We start from the raw sequence: 23,321 nt of genomic DNA on the forward strand, positions 1-23,321 counted from the left end.
ATCCTACTTTCCATATCTCTCATGTGAAGCCAGTAGCTCAGCCGGATCTAGTCCCTGAGACCCCCTCCCCAGGTCGTAAAGGGTGGTTCTGCCTATACGATTCAGATTGTTCGACGTGGTCTCCAATTCCTGGTGGACTGGGAGGGGTACAGTCTGAAGGAGCAGACATGAATTCCCTGGCATTATATCTTAAATGACAGTCACCTGTGTGATTTTTACTGGGACCATCCTGACAAGCCCAGTTGGGTGCCCATTGAGGGGGAGATACCATCAGGGTCCACCACCTTCTTTGGTGGTGTTTTCCCTGTTCCTGCTCTGCTCTTTCGCCAGGGGGTGTGGTGGAGCCACTTTACTGCAGCTGTCACTGGCGACAGTCATACCTGCTGCCAATTGCTATTCGACTGGCTATTTAAGCCCCGGGCTCCTGTTCACCAGTGTCTGATTGTTCCACCAGTTTTTTGGTAAACATGGAATGAGATTGAATTCATTTAAGATTTAAAATTGTGTTTCTGTTCTTTGCTTAAGGTCACTATGCCTCTGTCTTTTGTGAAGAAACACAGTGTTCAAGGCTTCTTTCTTTTAAAATAAACCTTTTTGAGACCTATTTGGCTGTCTCCTGTCTGCATTTGGGTCCTGTTCAAACTAAACTGTAACAATCCAAGGGAATACAGCTAACCACTGGACTCACACAATAACATTCCAATTCTCTAATATCATTTCAGCCATTTTACACACACCTGAATATTATATATTTCTGATATGTATATTCTTCAGGTAAACTCCTCTCTGTACTATGTACAGGTATACAAAAATACAAATATCCATTTATCTTGGATTATTATATAATTTTTTATATATTTTCTATTCTAATTTCAATTTTTTTGTATTATATATTTATTATTACTTTTTGTTCTTTTTCTATCATTGCATTCCCGAATGTCTTTTCCTCTGTGTGTTTTTGCTGCTGTTGCGCTGTAAATTTCTCCGTTGTGGGACAAATAAAGGAAATCTGAATCTGAACTAAAATACTATTGAGATTAGACTGCTTAATTAGGTTGTCTACAGGAGAATAGAATAGAATTATTATTTCCCAAACAAAATGATATACAATAATAAAGTAATCAAACTGGATACTTCACCTCTTCCTCATGTTACAGAACAATAACACTGTTATTACCCATATTTTGTGCTTCAGATGTGTTGACTGCCTGATGTATTGTAGTTTGTAAATCATTGTGAGCATTTGCATGTATGCTTGATTAACTTGCAGGTTAAGGCCCAAACACAGTGGGCATCATCCTGTCTGCACAGCCTGAAGACCCCAACTGACAGCCCTTTTTTTACTTTGAATATTCTTCTTGTTACACAGTTTTAATGTAAGCTAAGTATTTATTACTTAAAAAAACAATATTTTTATTTGAGTATTATTCTTATTACACATCTTTGATGGTCCAGATTTATTTAATCTCATTGTATTTTCTTTCTTTTCATTTTATTATTTTTGGATATTATATTTTTTCAGAAGTACTATAACTATTAACTATTGTAACTAGTAACTATTGTGATGATTTACACAGCCATGGTCCCATGGTATTTCTCAGGTATTTCCTGTGAGTGGACTTGCTTGGTGCAGAGAGCAAAGGGCTGGTGCTACTGCAGCACCTGGGTGCACACCACAGTCCCAGGAATATCTGTTCAGGAAGAGATTAACCAGCTCAGTTATAACAGTACTGCCTGGGCACTGCGCTTTCACAGCTGTGGCACCAAGGCTGTGGAATGTCTTGCCCCCATTAGACAAGCCCCACCACTGCCTCAGAACCACCTGTTCTCCATTTATTCCATCTAAATTGATGTCTTTTAATTTGCTGTTACTTATATTTATTGACTGATTTTATGTATATGGGGCAGTGGTAGTCTGTAGGGGACTAGGCTGAGGAGGAGAGGGTTTTTGGTGCGTCAAAGGTGTTTTAGTAGTTGGGGAGATGCCAGGACACCTTCAGAGAACTGATGTAGAGGTCTTTTAACTGTGGCTTAGTCCCGTCCAAGAACAGATATACTGTATATTTACACTAAAATAAAACTAAAAATAATTCTTATTATTGGTTTTACCAGCAGTGACCCTGGAATGTCTATTAAATCACATGAATATATTTAGATGGTGATCTGAAGGATCACAAATGGAGACACCGTGCTGCAAATACATTAGGATCTCACTGGTGTGAGAAGAATTATTGTTGTTATTACTATTATCGTTTCAATGCTACAGTAAGTATAGTAAGTAGATTTAGAATGTTTAATTAAAAGGAATGTATGAGTGTTTGAACCAAGTATTGAAGCTGTTAGGTACCCAGCACTGAGAGGTACCATGTTCAAGGACACAAGGAAGTCGTAGAGATAGGAGGAGAAGGAATCATGAGGTCAGATTGACATAAATCTTGTGTGCACCAAATAAAAGAGGAGAGCGAGCAGCAGACGGACGGAGTTGAGAGAGGAAGCTTGAACTGCTCGTCAGCTCTCCCTTGCAAGGCCCCCTGTTGTTTGCGTGGTTGATCTGAGTCTAGTGAACGAACAGCGCGGGTGACCAAAACATCACCCTCACACTGGTAAACGGGAATCATGACGCAGCCTCAAGGAACACATAAGCCAAGTATGTAGAAAGATTAAGAGGACAGACAGAAGACTGAAAGATGTTCTCTGAAGAGGTCCCCCCATATCCAGTACTCTGAAACTGTGCACTAAGAGGAAGGAAAGAGGTCAGTGACCAAGATGAAACAAGATTGAATTGAATCAGGTTTATTGCCATTGTTCGTGTAATACACAGTATTACACAAACTAGGAATTTGTCTTGGTGTGACGCTGCGACATTCAACGAATGAAGAACACAACATTAGAATAAGATAAATAAAATAAAATAAGACATATATACAGTATATACAGAAATGGTAAGAAATAGTGCAGGTCAATGCAGGAGTAATGTGATGTTCATGGGTCCGACTGGCTGCTGTACATGGTGCTTAAGTGATAAGTCACTTGGTGTTCAGCAGCCTGATGGCAGAGGGGAAGAAGCTGTTCATGTAGCGGGAGGTTTTGGTCCGAATGGACCGTAGTCTCCTGCCTGAGGGGAGGGGGGAAAACAGTCCGTGACCAGGGTGGGAAGGGTCGGCCGTGATCCGACCTGCATGCCTCCGGGTCCTGGAGATATACAGGTCCTGGATGGATGGAAGCCTGCAGCCGATCACCTTCTCGGCAGCGCGCACGACGTGCTGCAGCCTCAGTCTGTCCCTGGCGGTGGCACCAGCATACCACACGGTGATGGAGGAGGTGAGGATGGACTCGATGATGGCCGTATAAAACTGCGCCAACATCCTGGGAGGGAGTTTGAGCTTCCTCAGCTTCTGTAGGAAGAACATCCTTTGCTGGGCCTTCTTGATGAGGGAGCTGATGGTTGGCTCCCACTTAAGATCCCGGGTGATGGTGGTGCCCAGGAAGCGGAAGGAGTCCGCGATGGTGATGGGGGAGTCCATGAGGGCAAGGGGGGGCAAAGGGGCTGTGACTTTCCTGAAGTCCACAATCATCTCCACTGTCTTCTGAGCGTTCAGCTGCAGGTTGTTGTGTCCGCACCAGGACACCAGTCGAGCCACCTCCCTCCTGTAGGCAGTCTCATCGCCATTGGAGATGAGCCCGATGAGGGTGGTGTCATCCGCAAACTTGATCAGTTTGACAGACTGGTGGCTTGAGGTGCAGCAGTTTGTATCCAAGACTGATCCAAGACTGAAGATCCAAGACTGAAAACCCAAGACAACCCAACCTGCTGAGTGAACACTCTGGGGGACTGCAGAAAAAAGAAGAGGAGCAGCATCATGGAAGGACGATTCTGGACATGTCATGGAGAAGATGTGGCTTTTGTCAAGACGACACAGGCTACTAGTGAATGGACTCCAGTCCCACAACAGAACATACCAGTTGGATGTTGTGCCTACTAAATTTAAATGTGTTTGGAACTCAGTTGGCTTCCAGGCGCTGCTCCAGGTGGCCCTGTGACCCTGCGAGGGGACAAAGTGGTAAAAGATGGACGGATGGGTGTTGCTGCTGTATTCAGTGAACTGAGTGGATACTATTTAACATTACCTACCTTTAACTGCCAACTTAAAATCCAAATAAATGTTACTTCAAATCATTTCAGGATGATGTTTTGTGAATGAGGATTTTCATTTAAACTTTTTAAAAACAAATTTTATCGCCTATTGTTATTGACATTTCATGGAAATAAGACTCATGTTAAAGAGTTTAACAAAGGTCTTAAGATCCACCACTTCATTATCTGAGGACATTCCTCCACAATTATAAGTGAACACGATTCTCCAAAACTAGAGCAAATCTGCACAGAACTGTGAGTATCGTCCAACTGCCAGGTCGAACACCTGGATCAATTAGGAATTAATCGCCTGTGTCTCACATGACCCGAGAAGGCGCCACTTCCGCCGCGGCGGCTTCCCACCTGAATACCTGTTGTTTGTTGAAGGTATCTTTTCCCAGTCTTTCCAAACGCCCGGCGTGTCGGACCGGTCGGACGGGTTTAGAAGGGCCGGGCAGGTGAGGCGGTGCGCGAGGAAAGGAGGGGGCCGGCGCGGAGCTCTACAAACAGGAAGGAGACAGAAACATGGTGCGGTGACACAACGGCCCCGACACCGACTGAGAACAGGACCCGTCTTTTAATACCGAGCCGCGGAGGGAAGACACACCGTAAGTCCCGTTACCCACGGAGATGTGTGCGTTTGCGCTCGACTTTAGTTTTGTCTTCCGAGGTGTGTGTGGATGGAGGTTCACCTGGGCGGCTGCGGCTGTGCTCACCTTGAGAACTTGTCGGGAGTTTCTGTTTGGGGAGAAATGTGCTCCAAACTCATCTTTTAATATTTACTTCACCGAACTCTAACCCTGAGTGCGTGGCCTTGTTGGTTAAATTTCATAAGTTGTCTTTGAGCCTTAGAAACGCTCACATCTCTTTAAATAAAAATAAGGTTTGACGATTGCATTTCTAGCTTTTCCACGCCCATAAACGGCACCTATCCAAATTAAATGTTGAGCATTGTACAGGTCATCTATCATAGAAAATAATCACATTTCATTTTGTCTAAGTAAATGCCCTTGTTGGCAAACTGTAGCTGTTATATATTCACATTCTTTTTAGAGATAAGAAATTACTATTTTATTTGAAATGCTCTTGTGATATATGTATAAACTGGTACTTTTTGGATCGCTGAGGTGGGTTTTAAAAGTTTTAGAGTCAGGTACAGTTTCTACGAAGATGACAATTGTCGTCATAACTTGCAAATGGCAGAATTTGAATGAATGGCACATTCCAAGGTGCTCTGAAAAGGTCTACCAGAGCAAAGAGCTCAGACCACTCATTCAGGTCACATCTGCATGTGTAATGTTCTTTGATTCACTTTGCACTCTGTCATTTACATATGTGGAGTGTTTGGAGAAGGCTGTTGAGTGGATGATTTTCTAGATGCTTGATGGTTTTCCTGCTGTGTCGTCAGTAATTTAACCCCCAAAATGAAATGTGTGGCAAAGGTTTCCTGGTAGCAGGTTTAGTCACACGTATCCACTCAACACGCATGTGGAAGCTGTTCTTAAAGTCCTTTGATTAGGGAAATCTGTGTGTCTCAATGGAAATGATTGAACTTTCAAGAAGGAGAATTTGAATTGTGTCTTGAGAAGCAAATGTGTTGAGGGTTTAGCTCAGGACAGGCGACATCACGTCCTAAAAGTGTTGGGCTCGCTAAGTTCTGTTCCACAGATTTCACTCACTGTTTTGCCTTTTGGATCTTTATTACCAAGATACACTCATGAAGGCATCTGTTGATATTGTTATTTTTAACATTTTGGTAATGGTGTTATAGCCAACTAATTATAATTAAATGTCTTCTTGGTATTTTTAGATCTACCTGTTGTAGTGACAAATTTGTTTTGAATGTACTCATAATTTAGGGGCAGGAATAAAATGTAAAAATGTAGCACTGTGTTATCTATGTTTATCTATCTATATCTATATATCTATATATCTATATATAGATATATATCTATATATAGATATATAGATATATAGATATATCTATCTAGTGTTTATATATATATATATATATATATATATATATTTAAGTTAAGATGCCTTTTTATTCATGCATTTCATCATTATTTAATGCCAACCCTCTCAAAAAGATTTCTGTTTTGAGGGACCATTTTATTATTTTCCCCACCAACTGTACAGAGCGGGAGTCATCTGTGTCTCTCTGAGCTCATTTATAGTGTGTATTGGTGTATTATCTGGACTCCAGCTGAGTTAAATGCAGAATCACCTCGGACAGCAGCCAAGCGTTATTATCATTAAACCTCATTAAGCTTCATAAGTTATCGTCACAAACAGTAGAGATACTCTTCTATTTAACTTATTAACCAATCCAATTATTACTTTTGTTTAATTACATTCAATATATGGTAAAAACTATTTCTTTTAATGCTTATTTGTCATTAAAATCCTCCCGAATCTTTTAACAGTCTTACATTTCAGTCAGACTGAATATTTTTCTGAATTCTTATTTTTAAAAAGGGACAAAAAGTAAGGATGTGTGGGCTTTACCGATACCAACCAATACCAGTATATGTGGGGTTCCCCCGATCATTAGCATCACACACTGGAATTAAAACATTATATCTACTTTTGACAATATATGTATGTATGTGTTCATGTGTTAATTTGATATTAGCATAAAGTCCTCTTAGACCATAACTTGCATCTCTCATATTTGGAGTGAGAGAAGCTGTTGAAAAGTTTGATGTATAATCTGTGAATGTTGTCTAAAAACTGTCATCAAAAGAGAAAACAAATATCGATAGTTTTGGATATTACATTTTAATGTCAATATCAGCCGATAATATTGTAGGCCAATATTATGGGATAGGTACAGTTGTCATTGGTGTCTGGGGATAATTATAGCAACAATATTGTTCCCAGGCACATAACAAAGTGAAGAGGTTGTTTGTTGGTTTCTACGTACAGACGGATGCTAATTATTTATTTATTTTCTGAAATATGCTTTAGAGAAACCTGCCTCTGCATCATTCTGTTCAATAAAGTTGTTTCTCACCATATCAAGAAGCTGCTGATGGCTCCATATGGTCTGATTAATGTTCTTGAACATGACCTAACCTGTTGTGGGATTCTGTTGAATGGACCAGCATTAACACATTGTGTGTAAATGTTTTAAACACTTATCTGAATCTCTAGTGTTTGCTTTTTGTCATATAGACACTTGGAATTCACAGCTCATGTCGCTTCTTGTGAAACATAGGCAAGTCGGCCATGATTCTGGGTGACACTGGTGTAACTGGGCTATCAAGTCCTCAAATCTTTGTTTTTCTCACTGGTGGAAGCATTTGCTGGTTATGCTGGCTAAAAGCTTCTCGTTACACTGGGGGTTCGGGGTGGTTTTGGCGTGTCTCGGCTTGTGTGAACATGATTCCTCGAAGTCCTGATGGTTTACTAATAACAAACCTCAGGAATATATATTTTAGTTGAGTGCTCTGTTTCCTGGATGTGATACTCTTGTTTATATTAGAGATAATTTTGATATAAAAAATGTTACTTTCATGTCGCTTCTCGAATTTTTTCCACAATTTTCATCACTTGTTTAACCTTAAACAGTCTCAATTACAGTTTTGTAAAACTATAGATAGATTAGCACAGCATCAGGAGTAATTAAAAATGCCTTTTCCCTAATTTATCTACTCTTATCTCATGGAAATGACATTTACACTTCTAGATCTTATTTCTAAAACAACCCATTCATAAATTTTCCCACCAACAATTGATGGAAGGTGTAAAAACTCTGAGGGTTGCGAGCACTGTAGCAATCTTTCACATGTGATAGGAACTTTCAGTGCAGAGGGATTGCTAATGTGCTGAACGTACGTTTTGATAAAAAGACCACATAAAATCTTGTCACGGCTGTCAGGAGAAGCTGTGAAAGAGAGCCAGACTGTTGTTGTCGTCACGTTTGGCTCTGCTGTCTGTTTGAACCCTCCTCCTGACTCGTGTTTCACTGTCGTCATTCAGGTATGTTTTCTTCTGTCCCCGTCCTTCAACCCTTCCCCCTTGACTCCCGCCCTCCATTGTTCCCATAGCGACACCCCAGCCAGTCACCAGAAATTGTTTTTAAGGACGTTCTACTGTCACAGCTGAGTTGCTGTTGGTGAAGCTCTGATTGGTTGGTAGCTTCTCTCACACAACTTTGCTGCTTTTTTGTGTTATTTGTCTTTTGCCATCATTGACAACAAAGGTGGCTTCAGAACCCACTCACAGTTCTCATGTCCTCTGGGCAGGGAGGGGTGGTTGGATCCTCTACCAACCACCAAACTGTTGGAATAGTAAAAAGCAGCACACATCAGAAACCATGTTGATGTGAGCTGAAGTCAGGACCAAAACCACATCATGAATGTGGCCAGACCTGTTGATCGACACCCATTATCTGACTGCTCTTTTAGTTTCCAATGGGCAGCAGTTCCAGGTGCAGTAAGGTGTCCAGTGGTCACGGGAAATAAGCCTGCATGGGCCATTTAGTTAAAACACAGGTGGTAACTGTTGTCGCCCACACAGCACTGCCCCAATCAGACCCATCAGAGACCCGATGGGGTCCGACAGAGCTTGAGATGTTACAATAAACAAAGCTTTTTTTCATCCTTCTCTCATCCTATGTCACTTTATAGCCAGGGTTTATATTGTTCAACAGGCAGTAAGGATGTGATCAGAGCGAATTTTGCCCGCAGCGTTCCTGGTTCCTGATCTTGTAATTCAAGGTTATTTTTAGCTGTGTGCGTGCCTTCAATGATAAAGGATTGTCAAGTTTGTGATTGACTGTAGTCGTGACGCAGGGCTTTAGTGGCGCTTGTGTTTCTTTGGTGTGGCTGGTTTGGTTGGATGCTGTCGACTGTAGACGTGGTCAGAGGTGCTGAGAAAACATCAGTAGATTCTATTATCTATTAAAATACCGACCGCTGTGGCTCATGTCCTCTCAGGCAAACTCGTTCTCTCCTCACTCCAGTTGTTGCTACAGATCTTTAGGAGGTCTCGGCTCATTGAGTCGAGCTGAGGTTTGTTTTCAGGAGTAGTTGCTGGAGTCTCCTCTGCTCGCTCGCTCTGCTCGCAGACGGGACTGATGATCTGTGGGAGCTGCTGGTCCATACCATCCAACTAACAGGTCACCCACCAGCTAACCTCTCCCGAGTCATCGCTGCTCACCACAAACTGCAGATAGATTATTGTGAGTTGAACTGTAGTGATAACCTGTTGAGAAAGGACGGCATAGAAGGGAAGGGTGCAGTACCATTCTTCTTTCACACACATCTACTGCCTGACATTTAACACACATTTTTACAGCCTGACTAATGTCTCTGATTCTTCATTGTTAAACCAACATGACTTTATTAGTATGATTTTTGCTTTTGTTGGGTTCACCTGTCGTCATCACGGCAGTAAACCTGTTTGTTTTTTCATCATATTCTTCTTTTTCGGACCCCTGAAGTGCCAAGATGAGCCGGCGCCATGTGGGCTCCCTGGAGCCGGACGATGAGGTCATGCCATACAGTGATGACGAGACGGATGATGAATTGGATGCCAGTACTGAAGAGGAAGAAGAGGAGCCTCCAGGAGCTCCTCAGCCCCCAGCAGAACCTCAAGTCTCTGGTAAGACTTACCCAACCTTACTCTAATGGTGAAATCCATTTTATACTGTGACCCTGATGTTTGACAAACATGCCATGTCAGAAGATTAAATTTATGCTATATTGAAGAGAAGAACCTCTTTTTCAGAGATGGCATGGAAAGTGAAAGCCAATGACCGGCCTTATCACCATCTACCAGAGTTTCAGAAAAAAGTCTTCCTGTGTATAAAGAAAAGCAGATATTCGGTAGGTTGACTTCAGTGTAAAACTGTTTTTAGGGTCATACTTGAAGGTTTTACCTCGCATTCTGGTACAGACCCCTTCTTGAGTATAAGGATCAGCTCACACAAGCTGGGGAGAACATTTTTTGGCTTGTTTTTATGATAAATTGACAACATCTTGATGAATTTCCAGTTATCGAACACATTCTTTCTTCACGTCTGTCATTGGTTTCCTGTTTTTGCTGCAAATATGACTTTTCTTATAGAAAAAAATCATTCCCCTCAAAAGAACATCAATAGCTGAGTAAAGATCTTGCTCTGCCATTGCCATTTTTTTAATTTGCAAAAGATTTATAAAAGAAATATAATTAAAAGCAGAAATCACTAATCTAGAGATGTGTTTTTGTCAAGTTTTTGCTGAGTCATTTTAACTCCCTTAGCATTCCCTGAGCTGCTGAAGCTGCATTTGAACCTTGGCAGCAATGGTTTCCTTAATGTTTCCTGTTCTGCACAAAATAAATGGTTCAAGGGTGGAAAACGTAATTTCTCAATAAATGTTTAGCTCGTCTGTCAGGCGTTGGCAGTCCCTGGTTTCTGTAGCAGGAAGTTAACAGAAAAGCGTTTGTCGACAATCTTTGTGGATGCTGAAGCCTGAGATATTTTCCAAAGAGGAATAAATGTAACGGCCGCTGCTCCCGTAGCACAAACGTAGCCTCTTTATTTCACAAGATGGGACAAGCAACAATGTTCAGTGCTTAGTGACACTTATGGGCTTGACTTTGTGTCAATAGTTTGTGTTTGAACATTTCCTGTTTCAACAGGCTCTGGCCTGGACGAGTCCTTGGGTTTCATTTAGAAGTGTCTTTAGACACATGGACACAGGCAGGGAACTGGGAGTACATGTGTGAAGGTTCCAGGCCCAGCCTAGACTAAGAAATCCTGAAATAGTTTCTGTGGAATCTCTTGAAAGGCATTGATTAAATCCTGATTTATGCTGACACCATCATTTCTGTGCTTATTAATGCATCGTGTGCCTCATCTGTAGGGGAATGCCATCAAAACATACAAGTACAACGTCCTTACCTTCCTACCCCTGAACCTGTACGAGCAGTTTAAAAGAGCCGCCAACCTCTATTTCCTGGCTCTGCTCATCTTGCAGGTCTGTCTATAAGCTCTCCTCTTCTCATACGTAAGATCTGCAAAATCCAGCAACATTTGAATGCAAATAATCTGATTTTGATAGATTATTCCGGATATTTCCACCCTGCCGTGGTACACCACGCTGATTCCTCTGGTGGTGGTGCTGGGAGTCACTGCCATCAAAGACCTGGTAGATGACCTGGTAAGTTAGATCACTGGAAAATGAAACCAAGGTATTTCTCAAACTTGTTAACAAAAGCGGCACCGGCTTTCGTTGTTGTTGTCTCCAGGCTCGCCACCGGATGGACAAAGAGATCAATAACAGGAAGTGTGAGGTGCTACTGGAGGGCAGGTCAGACTGACAGCGTTTATCCTGAAGCTGTTGCACTGCTGCAGTGATGAAAGTGACCTGACTTCTGTCCTTCAGGTTTCAAGAATCAAAGTGGAGGAACATTGAGGTTGGCGATGTGGTTCGACTAAAGAAGAATGACTTTATACCGGTACGAGCGCGGCACCTATTACTGCCAGCCTTTGGATGAAGTCAATTCCTAAAATCTATTATTCTACTTAAAGCGGAGGTTACTGCCATTCATTCAACAGAATGGTCAACTGTATTGATTCTTCTTTCAATGCAGCCCCTGAAGGGTGTGATGACTTTAGTCTCTTGTGTTCTTTTCCAAGGCTGACATCCTGCTGCTCTCCAGCTCCAACCCAAACAGTCTGTGCTATGTAGAAACGGCCGAGCTGGACGGGTAAGAATGATGCAGGCGTACAAAGGTCTGACAACAGCATTATCTGGATTGTGGCATTTGAATTTGTTTGTTTTCGTGTAGAATCACCACTCTGATATTTTCGTGTAGAATCACCACTCTGATAAGGTTTTATTTGCGTTATAGGTTGAGTCAACAGTTTAGTACCTGTTAAGAGGAATCTGCCTGCGTAAGCACTTGGTACAAGACTTGCGGGCGAGTGTGCTGGAGTATTAAATATGAACCACCTCAAAATCAAATAATGCACCCTTTTACTGTTGGAACTACACTGACAAAAACAAAGAAACCTGAACCAGCACGACCAGTTTGGTGGTGGATCAATGATAGTCTGGGCAGGCAGACAGAGTGCAACACCAGCATTCAGTACAGACCAGGAGACAAACCCATCCATGATTACTGGTAGTTGGTATTGGGCTCCTTTTTTTATTTTTTCATCTGTACTTGTGAAATGTCCTAGGTTGTCTTCACAAGTAAAGCTGCCAGGCTGCACATGTTTCCTGTGCCCGGATGTGTGCCTGCTTTGCCCCTTTTATCTAGTTTGCATCAGACGTGACTTGTGTAGATTGTATCCCACAATGCATTTCACCTCGACCAGATAATCACAAGTAGTGTGTAGCTAAATGAACAGCGTAAAGATTTTCACAAGTTGCAAGAAAAGTCGCGCTTAAACTCACACAGCGCGTTAAATTTGTATGTTTTCCTATTTTTATTATACACAAAAATTCAGGGCAGGGTGGAAAGTATGTGAACCCCCAGGTTAAGGACTTCTCTGAGAGCTAGTTGGAGCCATTAGTCAGCCTACCTGGAGTCTGAGCTATGCAAGCAGGTTGGAGGTGTTGGGTAAAGCCAGGTGTGAGTTTGATTCACACAAGCTCTCAGAAGACCAACCGTCAGGAGCTGTTCCTGAAGTGTCTCTGAAAGCTCTGATGTTCCTGTGTCCAGGGTAAGATAGATGGTCAGCTCTGCTGCTACTCTGCCTCAGCCTGGTCGTCCTGTAAAGATGGCTTAGAGCTGAGAATGATCAGTGAGGTGAGGAAGAATTCTCCAGTGTCGACCAGCAGAAGTGGCTCATGCTAACATTAATCAACACAGAGTTGATGGGAGGACAAACAAAATCTGCTGTCCAAACAAAACATTGCTGCAGGTTTGAAGTTTGCCAAAGGCCAACTGGTTCCTCAGCAATACTGGCAAAATAGTCCGCGGTCAGATGCAACCAAACCAAACCAGTTGCCGGCCTCGTCCAGTGCTGTTCTAGGCTCCCTCCCCAGGAAGTTTCACTCTCAACACCATAATGATGGCCAGGAGGATCCACCCCTGAAGTGGACCTGAAGAGGTCTCTTGGCTAAGTGGCGAAACGTCGTCGTAAAACTAAAGGAAGTCCAGTTGAATTGTCTTAAGCCACAGTTCTCTCTGACCTTCATGACTGGGAACATTCGACATGAAACCAAAATTGAGTTGTTTGGAGAAAAATGCCACACAACCTCTTTCCAGATAATTCCATCTTAAGGTGGTTCCAGTACTGTAAACATAAACTGGTGGATGACTGGTTTTCACCACACAGACACCAGTGATGGTGGAGTCGTGGCTCAGAACAACTGGTTGGCTTCTGTTTCTGCTGGGTTCTTTTGAGAGGAAGTTCCTGCTCGGAGGATGTAGTCTGGGCTCGCTAAACTGTCGCACCCTTCAGATTTACTTCATATCTACACTCCTTCGGCTGGTTTGGATGTTATATTTATAATTATAATGTGTGATCCTTCTCTACAGAGAGACCAATTTGAAGTTTAAGCTCGGACTCAGAGTGACTGATGAGAGGCTGCAGCGTGAGCAGCAGCTAGCAGCATTTGATGGTGAGTGTGGTTGTCCAGAAAAATGGCAACATCAGCTCCTCTTTTCTAAATCCATCTCTTGATGTGCTGCATTGTCTGTAGCGTTCATTGAGTGCGAAGAACCAAACAATCGTCTGGACAAGTTCACGGGGACGATGCAGTGGCAGGATGAGCGCTACCCTTTGGATCTGGACAACATGCTGTTGCGGGGCTGCAAGATCCGGAACACGGAGGAGTGTCACGGGCTGGTTATTTTTGCAGGTCTGAGTCGCAGCTGTACATGTGATGAGATCACTGATGCACAAGCTCACTCCTACAGTCATTTTTAAACATGTCTAAAGTTAAGGGTCGCGATAAAGGTCACGTTTGGACACTTTAAGTCTGTATTGACTTCTAATGTCCAGATGAAATCATAGCGCATTGACAGTAATTTTAATAAACCTCCAGTTGTGAGCAGTGATAATGGAGTCATGATACTGTAAATATTCACTGTTTGTGGCAGGAGCTGACACCAAAATCATGAGGAACGGTGGGAAGACGAGATTCAAGAGGACTAAAATTGACGAGCTTATGAATTACACCGTTTACACGGTGAGTCTGTCCCTCTTTATCAGTGGAGGAGGCAGAGGAGGAAAGGTCAGGAAGCAGATAATAAGCTACAACAGTCGTCATCATTCTATGATTTGTGGTTATTTTAGAATGAGGCAATTGAGGGTTTATTATTGATACAGAAGAGCAGCATGTTGATTTCAGAAATATTTCTGAGTACAGATGAAAAATGGTCCAGCTTTCTTAATTGTCCCGGCAAGTAGTATAAAGTGCAAAAGAGTTTTGGGATTTACAAACCAACATGAATATATATATATATATACACCCTGTACCCTATATATATATATATATATATATATATATATATATATATATATAATATATATATATATATATATATATATATATATATATATATATATATATATATTATATATATATATATATATATAAAATGTTATTAGAAACAATGGTAGCTTCCCTCCTGGGGGTTAGTAAAACCTCTTCTATGATCTCCTGTGACCCTGCAGATCTTTGCTCTGCTGATCCTGGTGGCAGCAGGTCTGGCTATCGGTCATTCCTTCTGGTACGAAGAGACCGGCTCCAAAGCCTGGTATCTGTACGATGGCAGCAACCAAAGCGCCTCCTACAGAGGATTCCTCAGCTTCTGGGGTTACATTATTGTCCTCAACACCATGGTGCCCATCTCGCTTTATGTCAGGTAAGTTAAAGGTCCTGAAACCTTTGCACACACGTTTTTTGTAACCATGGAAACGCTGTCTGCGCCTCACTTAAATGAATTAACGACTGTTTCAGTGTGGAAGTAATTCGTCTTGGTCAGAGTAAATTCATCAACTGGGACCTGCAGATGTATTTTGCAGACAAAGACACTCCAGCAAAGGTGCATTAAAAGTATCTTATTCATATTCTTTATCTTCACATATCTTTTTGGAGCTGCTTCCACAGAAAGAATAAAAAAAATTGACCTGTTGTCATACTTTCACCTTTGTGTCTCGATCGCTCCTCCAGGCTCGAACGACCACTTTGAATGAACAGCTTGGCCAAATCGAGTACATCTTCTCTGACAAGACAGGAACTCTGACACAGAACATCATGCAGTTCAAGAAATGCACAATTGGGGGGCGCACCTACGGTACCCAGCTTTCACTTTGCTTCTGTATAATCGTACTGTGAGCAGTTGACATGGGCTGTTTCCGAAACCACCCCCTATACCCTACATAGTGCACTCAATAGTGTGGACGCTATTTTGAAATGGTGTTCGAATTGTTAGTGAGCATCGCTGTACCCTATGTAGTGCACTAAATGTATCCCACAATGCACTGCGAAAAGTAAGCAAGCACCCTAACTCGGAAAATGTATCCCATCAGCCTTTACTGATGGGATACATTTTTTAACGTAATTTCTACTGTGTGGTTTGATAAATGAAATTTTTGGAAATAAGAATTTTTTTTCAGTAGGGGTCCAATATGATCATCTTAAAATATTACAACATAAATGTGTAAAAAAAAAAAAAAATCAATCTTCACTGATCCCCCCCGCCCCTCACTTAAAATAGTTCTTTGGAATTGTCTGCTCCTCACCAGGTGACAGAATCTCAGTAAAAGAATAATTACAAAGATGAAAAGTAGCTCTGGATCCATTTTTTTGATGAAAAATTGCTTTATTAATTGTTTTCACTACAGCGGAATATGACTTGAGAATGTGCCATCACGTCTTGGCTTGAAAATGTCAAGGGACACTAATTATTTTAGGTAATAAGTAATTGTTATTGTATTATTATTGACATTAATATTTCATTTTATTATATAAAGTTAATTATAGGGTAAAATATTGCATTTTCATAAAATGACTGCTGTATGTATTTCTGATAGGTTAAAATAATTAAATTGACCTGGCCACTTTTGCCGGCGACCGGTTCGTAATTATTATGCGACACCATGACGTCACTTTACGTGCGCCCTAAATGACGACGTTGTCCGAATACTAACTTTAAATTGAGTGCACTATGTAGTTCACTCAATCCATGTCCCCCATGTAGTGAGGAGTGAATAGGGAACGAGTGTGTGGTTTCGGAAACAGCCTTAGTCTAGCTGCAGCTTTGCTCAGTGATGGACTGAATGAGGCAGAAAGAACAAAGCTAAGCTAGCAGCGCCCCCTGCGGGCGTAGCTTCGCAACATCAACTGGTTTGATGGCAGTACGAGCTTCTGAGACATGTTTTATTTATTATTTAATTTCTGCATGAAATTGAGATTTCTATTTTCATATTTCTTTTCTTTTGACAAAGACGTGCTGATATTCAGCTGTGATCAGTTCAGGTGCTCCTTTGTGAGTGTGCATGTGATGTTTTTCTGTCGTCTCCACAGGTGATCCGACTACTGCAGAGGGAGTGACCCTGGACCGAGGAAGGGTAAAAACAACCACATTACAAATGAAACCATTTATTTAATTGTTTATTTTTAACAGGCAGCCTGAACACTGTCCTCAGAGGAGAGTGTCTGGCTGTTTGTCTTTTTCTTTTCCACCAGTAAAAATATTAGAAGAACAACAAGGAATGATATTGCTTAGTAACAGCTTTCGTGTTTTCCTCTCAGCCAGTGGACTGGAGCTGGAATCGTCTTGCTGACAGGAAATTCACGTTCATGGATCACTCTCTGGTGGCCTGTATCCGATCCCGGAAAGACAAGGATGTCTTGGAGTTCTTCAAACTGCTCTCGCTTTGCCACACCGTCATGGTTGAGAACAAAGAAGGTGAAAATCCCAGGGCTGGCTGCTGTGCTGTGGAGACTGAATCAGTTTCACTGACTGTTTCTTTGCTGTGTGGACAGGAGAGCTGGTGTACCAGGCAGCCTCTCCTGACGAAGGCGCCCTGGTGACAGCAGCCAGGAACTTTGGCTTCGTGTTTTTGTCTCGGACTCAGGACACCATCACCATCAAGGAGATGGAGCAGGAGCAGACCTATGAAATGCTGGCACTGCTGGACTTCAACTCTGTCCGCAAGAGAATGTCCATCATCTGTACGAGACGCACTGCTCAGATATTTAAAGGCTGCTTTTGGTTTTCAGTGTTGGTCCACAAGACTTGGAGCCAAATATGCTGGGAAACAATCTCTCCAATAGTTAAATGAAGTTGAGCCGTGCATGAAAACATTGATGTCAAACTGACATCAATATGTCAAAACTCTGACATGAATACGATGATGCAACAGTTAATTATATCTTGACCGCTAGCCATGCGTTGCTAGCTAGCATAATCTTAAAGCACATTTTACGACGCGTTGCTTAAATTTTTATAAAGTCAGTCAAGGATTAACACTAAAAGAATGAGAATCCTTTTTTTCAGTTGTATATATTTATAATCTATATATTTACCCTGTATATGAAGACTTAATAAGGAGTCTTACTGGCTAAACTGGAAACCAGTCACAAGCAGACGGATGATCAGCTTTTTTATGCAGAGCTTTGCCTGAAGAGCAGTGTTTGACCTGTGCTCCTGTCTTGCAGTGAAGTTTCCTGATGGACGTATCCGTCTCTACTGCAAGGGAGCCGACACCGTCATCTATGAGCGGCTTTCCCCAAATTCAAAATACAAAGAATCTACACAGACTGCTCTGGATGTGGGTTTTCCTCTCATTTAATTCAGTGTTTCTCAAGAAGACGGCAGAGAGAAATATCTTTAAGGGCCACAGTGAATGACCCATGCATGGCTTTACCTTCTGAAGGGAACCACACTCTCCCTTTTGTGTTCCAGGAATTTGCCAACGCAACCCTGCGGACGTTGTGCTTGTGTTACAAAGACATCAGCACGGACGAGTTTGCAGCCTGGTCCAGGAAACATAAAGAGGCCCAAGTGGCCATGGCCAACAGAGATGAGGCCCTGGACAGGGTGTATGAAGAGATAGAGAAGAACCTTATGGTGGGTGAAGCAGATGTTCATAACTGGTTGAACCGGCTGGGTGACTTTAACTGCCATTTAATTTGGTACTCGGAGTCACATGTTAGTCACACTTTGTTCCATTTCTTCCTTGTTCCACTTTGTTCCATTTTCCAGCTGATCGGAGCAACCGCTATTGAAGATAAACTTCAAGACGGGGTTCCAGAAACCATTGCCAAACTGGCCAAAGCTGATATCAAGATCTGGGTCCTGACTGGAGATAAAAAAGGTACCATCACTAGAAAGAGGAGTCATAAACATCTGCTCAGACTCCTGTTTCTAAGAACAGACCAAAAACCTCTGTTCTGTCTGAGGAAGTTCAGGACAACCGCTCCCCCCTCTGGCTGCCGTAGTTGTTTCAAGCGTTTCATCTCCTCCTCAGAAACCGCTGAGAACATTGGATACTCCTGCTCACTCTTGACGGATGACATGAACATCCACTACGGCGAGGACGTCAAGTGAGTTGATAAACGTAAACTTCCTCAGCAGTTGATGGTGCTGCAAGGTCTTGCAACAACAATCCCATAAGAGCTCTGTCAGACCTTCAGATTACTTCTAGAAAAGTGTAAGCATCTACATAACCTTCTTCCTCCTGTCTCCAGTGAGAAACTGAGGATTCGTCAGGCTCGCAGAAGAATCGAGCCTCAGGCCGTTCGTGTTGGCAAAAAGAGACCCGTAGAGCCGTTCTTCAACGAGCCAGGCAAAAATGCACTCATCATCACGGGGGGATGGCTGGTAACTTCACCGTCAACACCTGAGTAACAGTCGGGTTTGTTACAAATGCAACCACGGGCAAAACACCGTCTTTTCTCTCTCTTAAGAATGAGATTCTGTACGAAAAGAAGAAAAAACGTCGCCGTTTGCGTCTGCGCCGCCTTGGGAAGCGACTGCCTCCTAGCAGCCCTCAGGACGGACAACCTATGGACGACCAGGAGAAAGAGATGAGACAGGTGAAAGTGAACACAGGAAACCTTCCTGCTAACGTGCCCGCAGGAGGAGGGTGACTTGATGGGATGTCTCCGCAGATCGACTTTGTAAACATGGCTTGTGAGTGTGAGGCCGTCATCTGCTGCCGCGTCACCCCCAAGCAGAAGGCTAACGTAGTGAGTCTGGTCAAGAAGTACAAGAAGGCCATCACGCTGTCCATTGGAGATGGAGCGAACGACGTTAACATGATCAAAAGTAAGCCCAGGTGTCCCTCGCTGCCAGCGGGGGCAGGAAGGAGGGATGGATGCTAGTGGGTTGAATGAGGGGTCGTTCCTGGGTGAACACGAGGGTTTAGACGAGGGGTGTCGCTGTTTTGACCTGTTGGTCTTCTGCTCCTCCAGCTGCAGACATCGGTGTTGGAATCAGTGGCCAGGAGGGGATGCAGGCTGCCATGTCCAGCGACTATGCCTTTGGTCAGTTCCGTTACCTGCAGCGCCTCCTGTTGGTGCATGGACGATGGTCTTACATTAGGATGTGCAAGTTCCTCCGTTTCTTCTTCTTCAAGAACTTTGCCTTCACACTCGTCCATTTCTGGTACTCCTTCTTCAGTGGATACTCCTCACAGGTCAGCACCACCTGCTCCCCTTTCATACTGGAGCTGCTCACATAATCCAGTAGAAGCCTTAATGTCATGAGAACTAAACTATCCAGATGTGCAGTAACTCTTCCTGGTCCACAGGTTGCCTATGAAGACTGGTTCATCACTCTCTACAACCTGTGTTATAGCAGTTTACCCGTTCTGCTAGTTGGACTTTTGGACCAGGTAAAAACCGACTGTCCTTGTGGGGCAACAGTAACAAAACTGTGTTCATTTGTTCCTCTTCCTCCTCCTCATTACCATCTCCATCATCATCCTTCTCCACCTTGCTCCTTCAGGATGTGAATGACAAACTTAGCCTGAAATTTCCAAAGCTCTACCTGCCTGGTCAACAAGGGGCACTGTTCAACTACAAGAACTTCTTCATCAGTTTGTTCCACGGCATCTTCGTCTCGCTCATCATCTTCTTCATCCCTTATGGAGCCTTCCTTCAGACCATGGGACAGGACGGAGAAGCCCCCTCTGATTACCAGTCCCTGGCTGTGGTCACCGCCTCGTGCCTCGTCTTTGCTGTCAACCTGCAGGTTGGCTGCACAGAAACACACATAGTGAAGAAGTTTTAGTGGCAAGTCAGATCGCTGACTGTGGTCTGATGGCGCTTTGTTGGTGAATTAACATCTGGATTGGTCTTTTCCTCATGTCTCAGATCTCTTTAGACACCTCCTACTGGACATTTGTCAACTGTTTTGCAGTCCTGGGCAGCATAGCCATTTACTTTGGGATCATGTTTGACATTCACAGTGCTGGAATCCACGTGCTCTTCCCCTCAGCGTTCACCTTCACCGGTCAGTCATGTCTTTAGCTTTGCTGCTTCTGTTTCAGAGAAACCTTTCAGACTTTTTACTCGGGCTGTGCAAGTACCAAGGACCGATACATGTATCGTACCGGCCCCATACGGATACGTGTATCGTATCGGCCCCATATGGATACGTGTATCTTATTTCAAAGTATCGGCACTTGTAATAATTGTCAATACAGCCACTGATACTCAATGCAATGATTGTCCGTCTCACCGTGACGGGCTGAAATAACATAAAAAGTGCCACAAAGATGTTAAAAAAGTGTTTAAAACAATCGGACATTGTTTTTGCTTCAAACAAAGCAAATTCAACTATTATTGGAATAACTGCATTTTTTAAACGTCTTTGTGGCATTTTAATTTTGAGCCCTGTCACTGTGATGGACAGTAATGTTTTTAATCCAGGATCCATCAACTAGAAACAATATGATGCTATTTGAAAAGTGTGACATAAATGACATAAAACACAATGAATTACATTAAAGTAGCTTAATTTAAGTTAAGTTAGTTCAATTATCTCTGTCTCAAGTCATTTTGGTTTGTCTAGATAGGACTTTGAACTTTATCTGGCCGGTCTTGAGTGACCTCTAGAGGTCCTTCATGTTTAACCTTATCACCTACCCAAGTCTGAAAAAGACTGCAATCAAACGTCCTGCTTGCTAGCAACCTTCAGCGAGGTTAAACAGCCGAGGCCAGTTTCTCTGCTTTCTGATGGAAACGTGTCTTTGTTGTGGGTGACCAGGCGCAGCGTCCAATGCTCTGCGTCAACCCTACCTGTGGTTGACCATCATCCTGACGGTGGGCATCAGTGTGCTGCCCGTCATCTGCATTCAGTTCCTTCATCACACCATCTGGCCTTCAGTCGGGGACAAGGTGGGGGCCTGGAAATGGCCTGAATGAATGAAATTTGACACGGTCACTACAATGTGGACAGTGTTTAAGCCTAAAATTGTCCCCATCATTCCTCAGGTCCAAAGAAACAGGAAGAAGTATGAGCTGGAAATGCTAGAAGAGGAGAGGAGGAAGCCATCAGCCTTCCAGCGTGGCAGGCGCTCCCGGCGCTCCGCTTACGCCTTCTCTCACTCGCGTGGCTACGCCGACCTTATTTCATCAGGGCGGAGCATCCGACGGCGCCCGGCAGCCCGCGCCGCACCCCAGGAGAGCATCAGGGAGGTCCCTCGGAGAGAGGCTGAAAACATCTAATGAGGGCTGAGGAGCAGCTGGAGCAAAAGTGAGGAGCTGGCAATGATGGAGAGAGGCTGTGGTGGTCATCAGGAACTGCACAGGAAGCACTCCCCAGTTTAACCAGCAGGTTTGGTCCCACGCCACAGAAATGCTCTGGTCCTGAGACCTCTGCCTCCAGCTCCTTCTGCCCATCACCTGAAAGCTCACCGAAGACACAGTCCTCCTGCCCTGGAGGTTCCATGTCACACAGTAACGCTGTGACCACAATGTTATTCAACTCAGGAATTTTTAAAAGACCATAGTCTTATTTTTTTTAAATTAGTTTCTCCATTTCAGGCGGCAGCACATGAAGCTGTGTTAAACGATGGCTCTGCTGCCTGCTAGATGTGTGGAATCTTTTACTTGTTGTTGCAACTGCATTTAATCCAGGTTCCAATTCAGGGATTATATAGTTCTTCGCCGTACAGCTGTAATGTGACCTTTTAACCTTTTTATTGTAAATCAAAGAGGGATGCTGCTGTTCCGTCATTAGCACGTGTGAGCGGAGGTTCAAGAGTGCCTTAATTTAAAGTAAATAGTTAACAGTGATGGTGCTGCTCACAGGTGAGTGTTGGACTATGAGCAAGCAACCTCCTGCTCCTGCTCTGGATCTTTTAGAATTCCTTTAGGATCATGAAAGATGCTGGTCTTTTTATCCTTTTCCAATGTAAACAGTCCTTCATGTTCATTATTCTTCGCTTCAGACTATATATTATAGTACTTTGTGCTTCTGACAGAGGTCACTGAGGAGGTCATGGCCTTCATTATGTTGTTGCTCTTCTCCATGTTAGCTTCCTGAGATCTGAATCACGTCTTCCATAAATGGTGAAACTAGAATAAGGATCGTTTTCCTGTGTGTCACTGAGGTTTACGATCATCCAAAGAAGCCAATCAGCTGATGTTTCCCTGAATGTCTGATTCAAACATGTGTTTAGTGAGGAAAGAGTGGAGCCAGAAGATGAGCTGCTGCCGCCTGGATCTCCAACACTTGGATCTGTCTGATGACGGTGTTTTATTGTGTGGTTGTTAATAAAAGCCAATCTGAAACAAGTGCTCGTCACACAAGAATCTTCTGCTGTCACGTGTTGAGGCCATTCGGCTGCTCTACAGGACAGGTTTAATATCTACTACATTATATCTCATGAATGAGCTCCTAAATGGTTGGTGAGCTGGTTCTCTGCAACCTTTTAGACATTTCCAAAATCAAGAATAAAATTGATTCATTTGCTTTAAATTAATATAAAATATATTAATTTGATATAAAATATTAGACATTCTAACATTAAAAGTGACATCTGAGTATGACTTAATGCGGACTATTGATGTTTGTCTCCTGTTGGTCAATCATGAAAGAGGTGAGATTTTGGTGTGTGATTGCTAATCACAGTTAAAATTCAATCAATCTTTATTTATATAGCATCTTTTACAATCCAAATTGTTTCTCGGCACTCTCCAGAATCCCAGGGCCTGACCCCAGACAAGCAACAGTGGCAGGAAAAACTCCTCTTTAACAGGAAGAAACCTTGAGCAGG

The 23,321-nt window shown here is 43.0% G+C and overlaps 2 protein-coding genes across 2 annotated transcripts; one reads left to right on the plus strand and one right to left on the minus strand.

Moving 5' to 3' along the window:
- Positions 1–2,906: 2,906 nt before the first annotated feature.
- LOC130517385 (uncharacterized) lies at positions 2,907–4,630 on the minus strand. The gene is made up of 2 exons (XM_057019216.1): positions 4,507–4,630; positions 2,907–4,043 (listed from the first exon to the last, which is right to left on the minus strand). Exon 2 carries the CDS (start codon positions 3,885–3,887, stop codon positions 3,027–3,029), a length of 861 nt encoding a protein of 286 aa, XP_056875196.1. The 5' UTR covers positions 3,888–4,043; positions 4,507–4,630; the 3' UTR covers positions 2,907–3,026.
- On the plus strand, positions 4,540–22,839 carry atp8b1 (ATPase phospholipid transporting 8B1). Its single transcript, XM_057019215.1, has 30 exons — positions 4,540–4,743; positions 9,585–9,745; positions 9,872–9,969; positions 10,990–11,103; positions 11,188–11,286; positions 11,375–11,436; positions 11,512–11,584; positions 11,766–11,836; positions 13,619–13,701; positions 13,783–13,941; positions 14,183–14,271; positions 14,760–14,950; positions 15,046–15,130; positions 15,259–15,382; positions 16,615–16,658; positions 16,843–16,999; positions 17,077–17,265; positions 17,752–17,864; positions 17,999–18,163; positions 18,299–18,410; positions 18,564–18,639; positions 18,784–18,916; positions 19,003–19,131; positions 19,207–19,363; positions 19,510–19,733; positions 19,848–19,931; positions 20,045–20,290; positions 20,413–20,551; positions 21,308–21,438; positions 21,535–22,839. The coding sequence occupies exons 2-30, from the start codon at positions 9,592–9,594 to the stop codon at positions 21,766–21,768; spliced, it is 3,735 nt and encodes a 1,244-aa protein (XP_056875195.1). The 5' UTR covers positions 4,540–4,743; positions 9,585–9,591; the 3' UTR covers positions 21,769–22,839.
- The last annotated feature ends 482 nt before the right edge of the window (positions 22,840–23,321 follow it).

Source organism: Takifugu flavidus, chromosome 20, assembly GCF_003711565.1.
Source record: "Takifugu flavidus isolate HTHZ2018 chromosome 20, ASM371156v2, whole genome shotgun sequence".
NCBI classification, from domain to species: domain Eukaryota; kingdom Metazoa; phylum Chordata; class Actinopteri; order Tetraodontiformes; family Tetraodontidae; genus Takifugu; species Takifugu flavidus.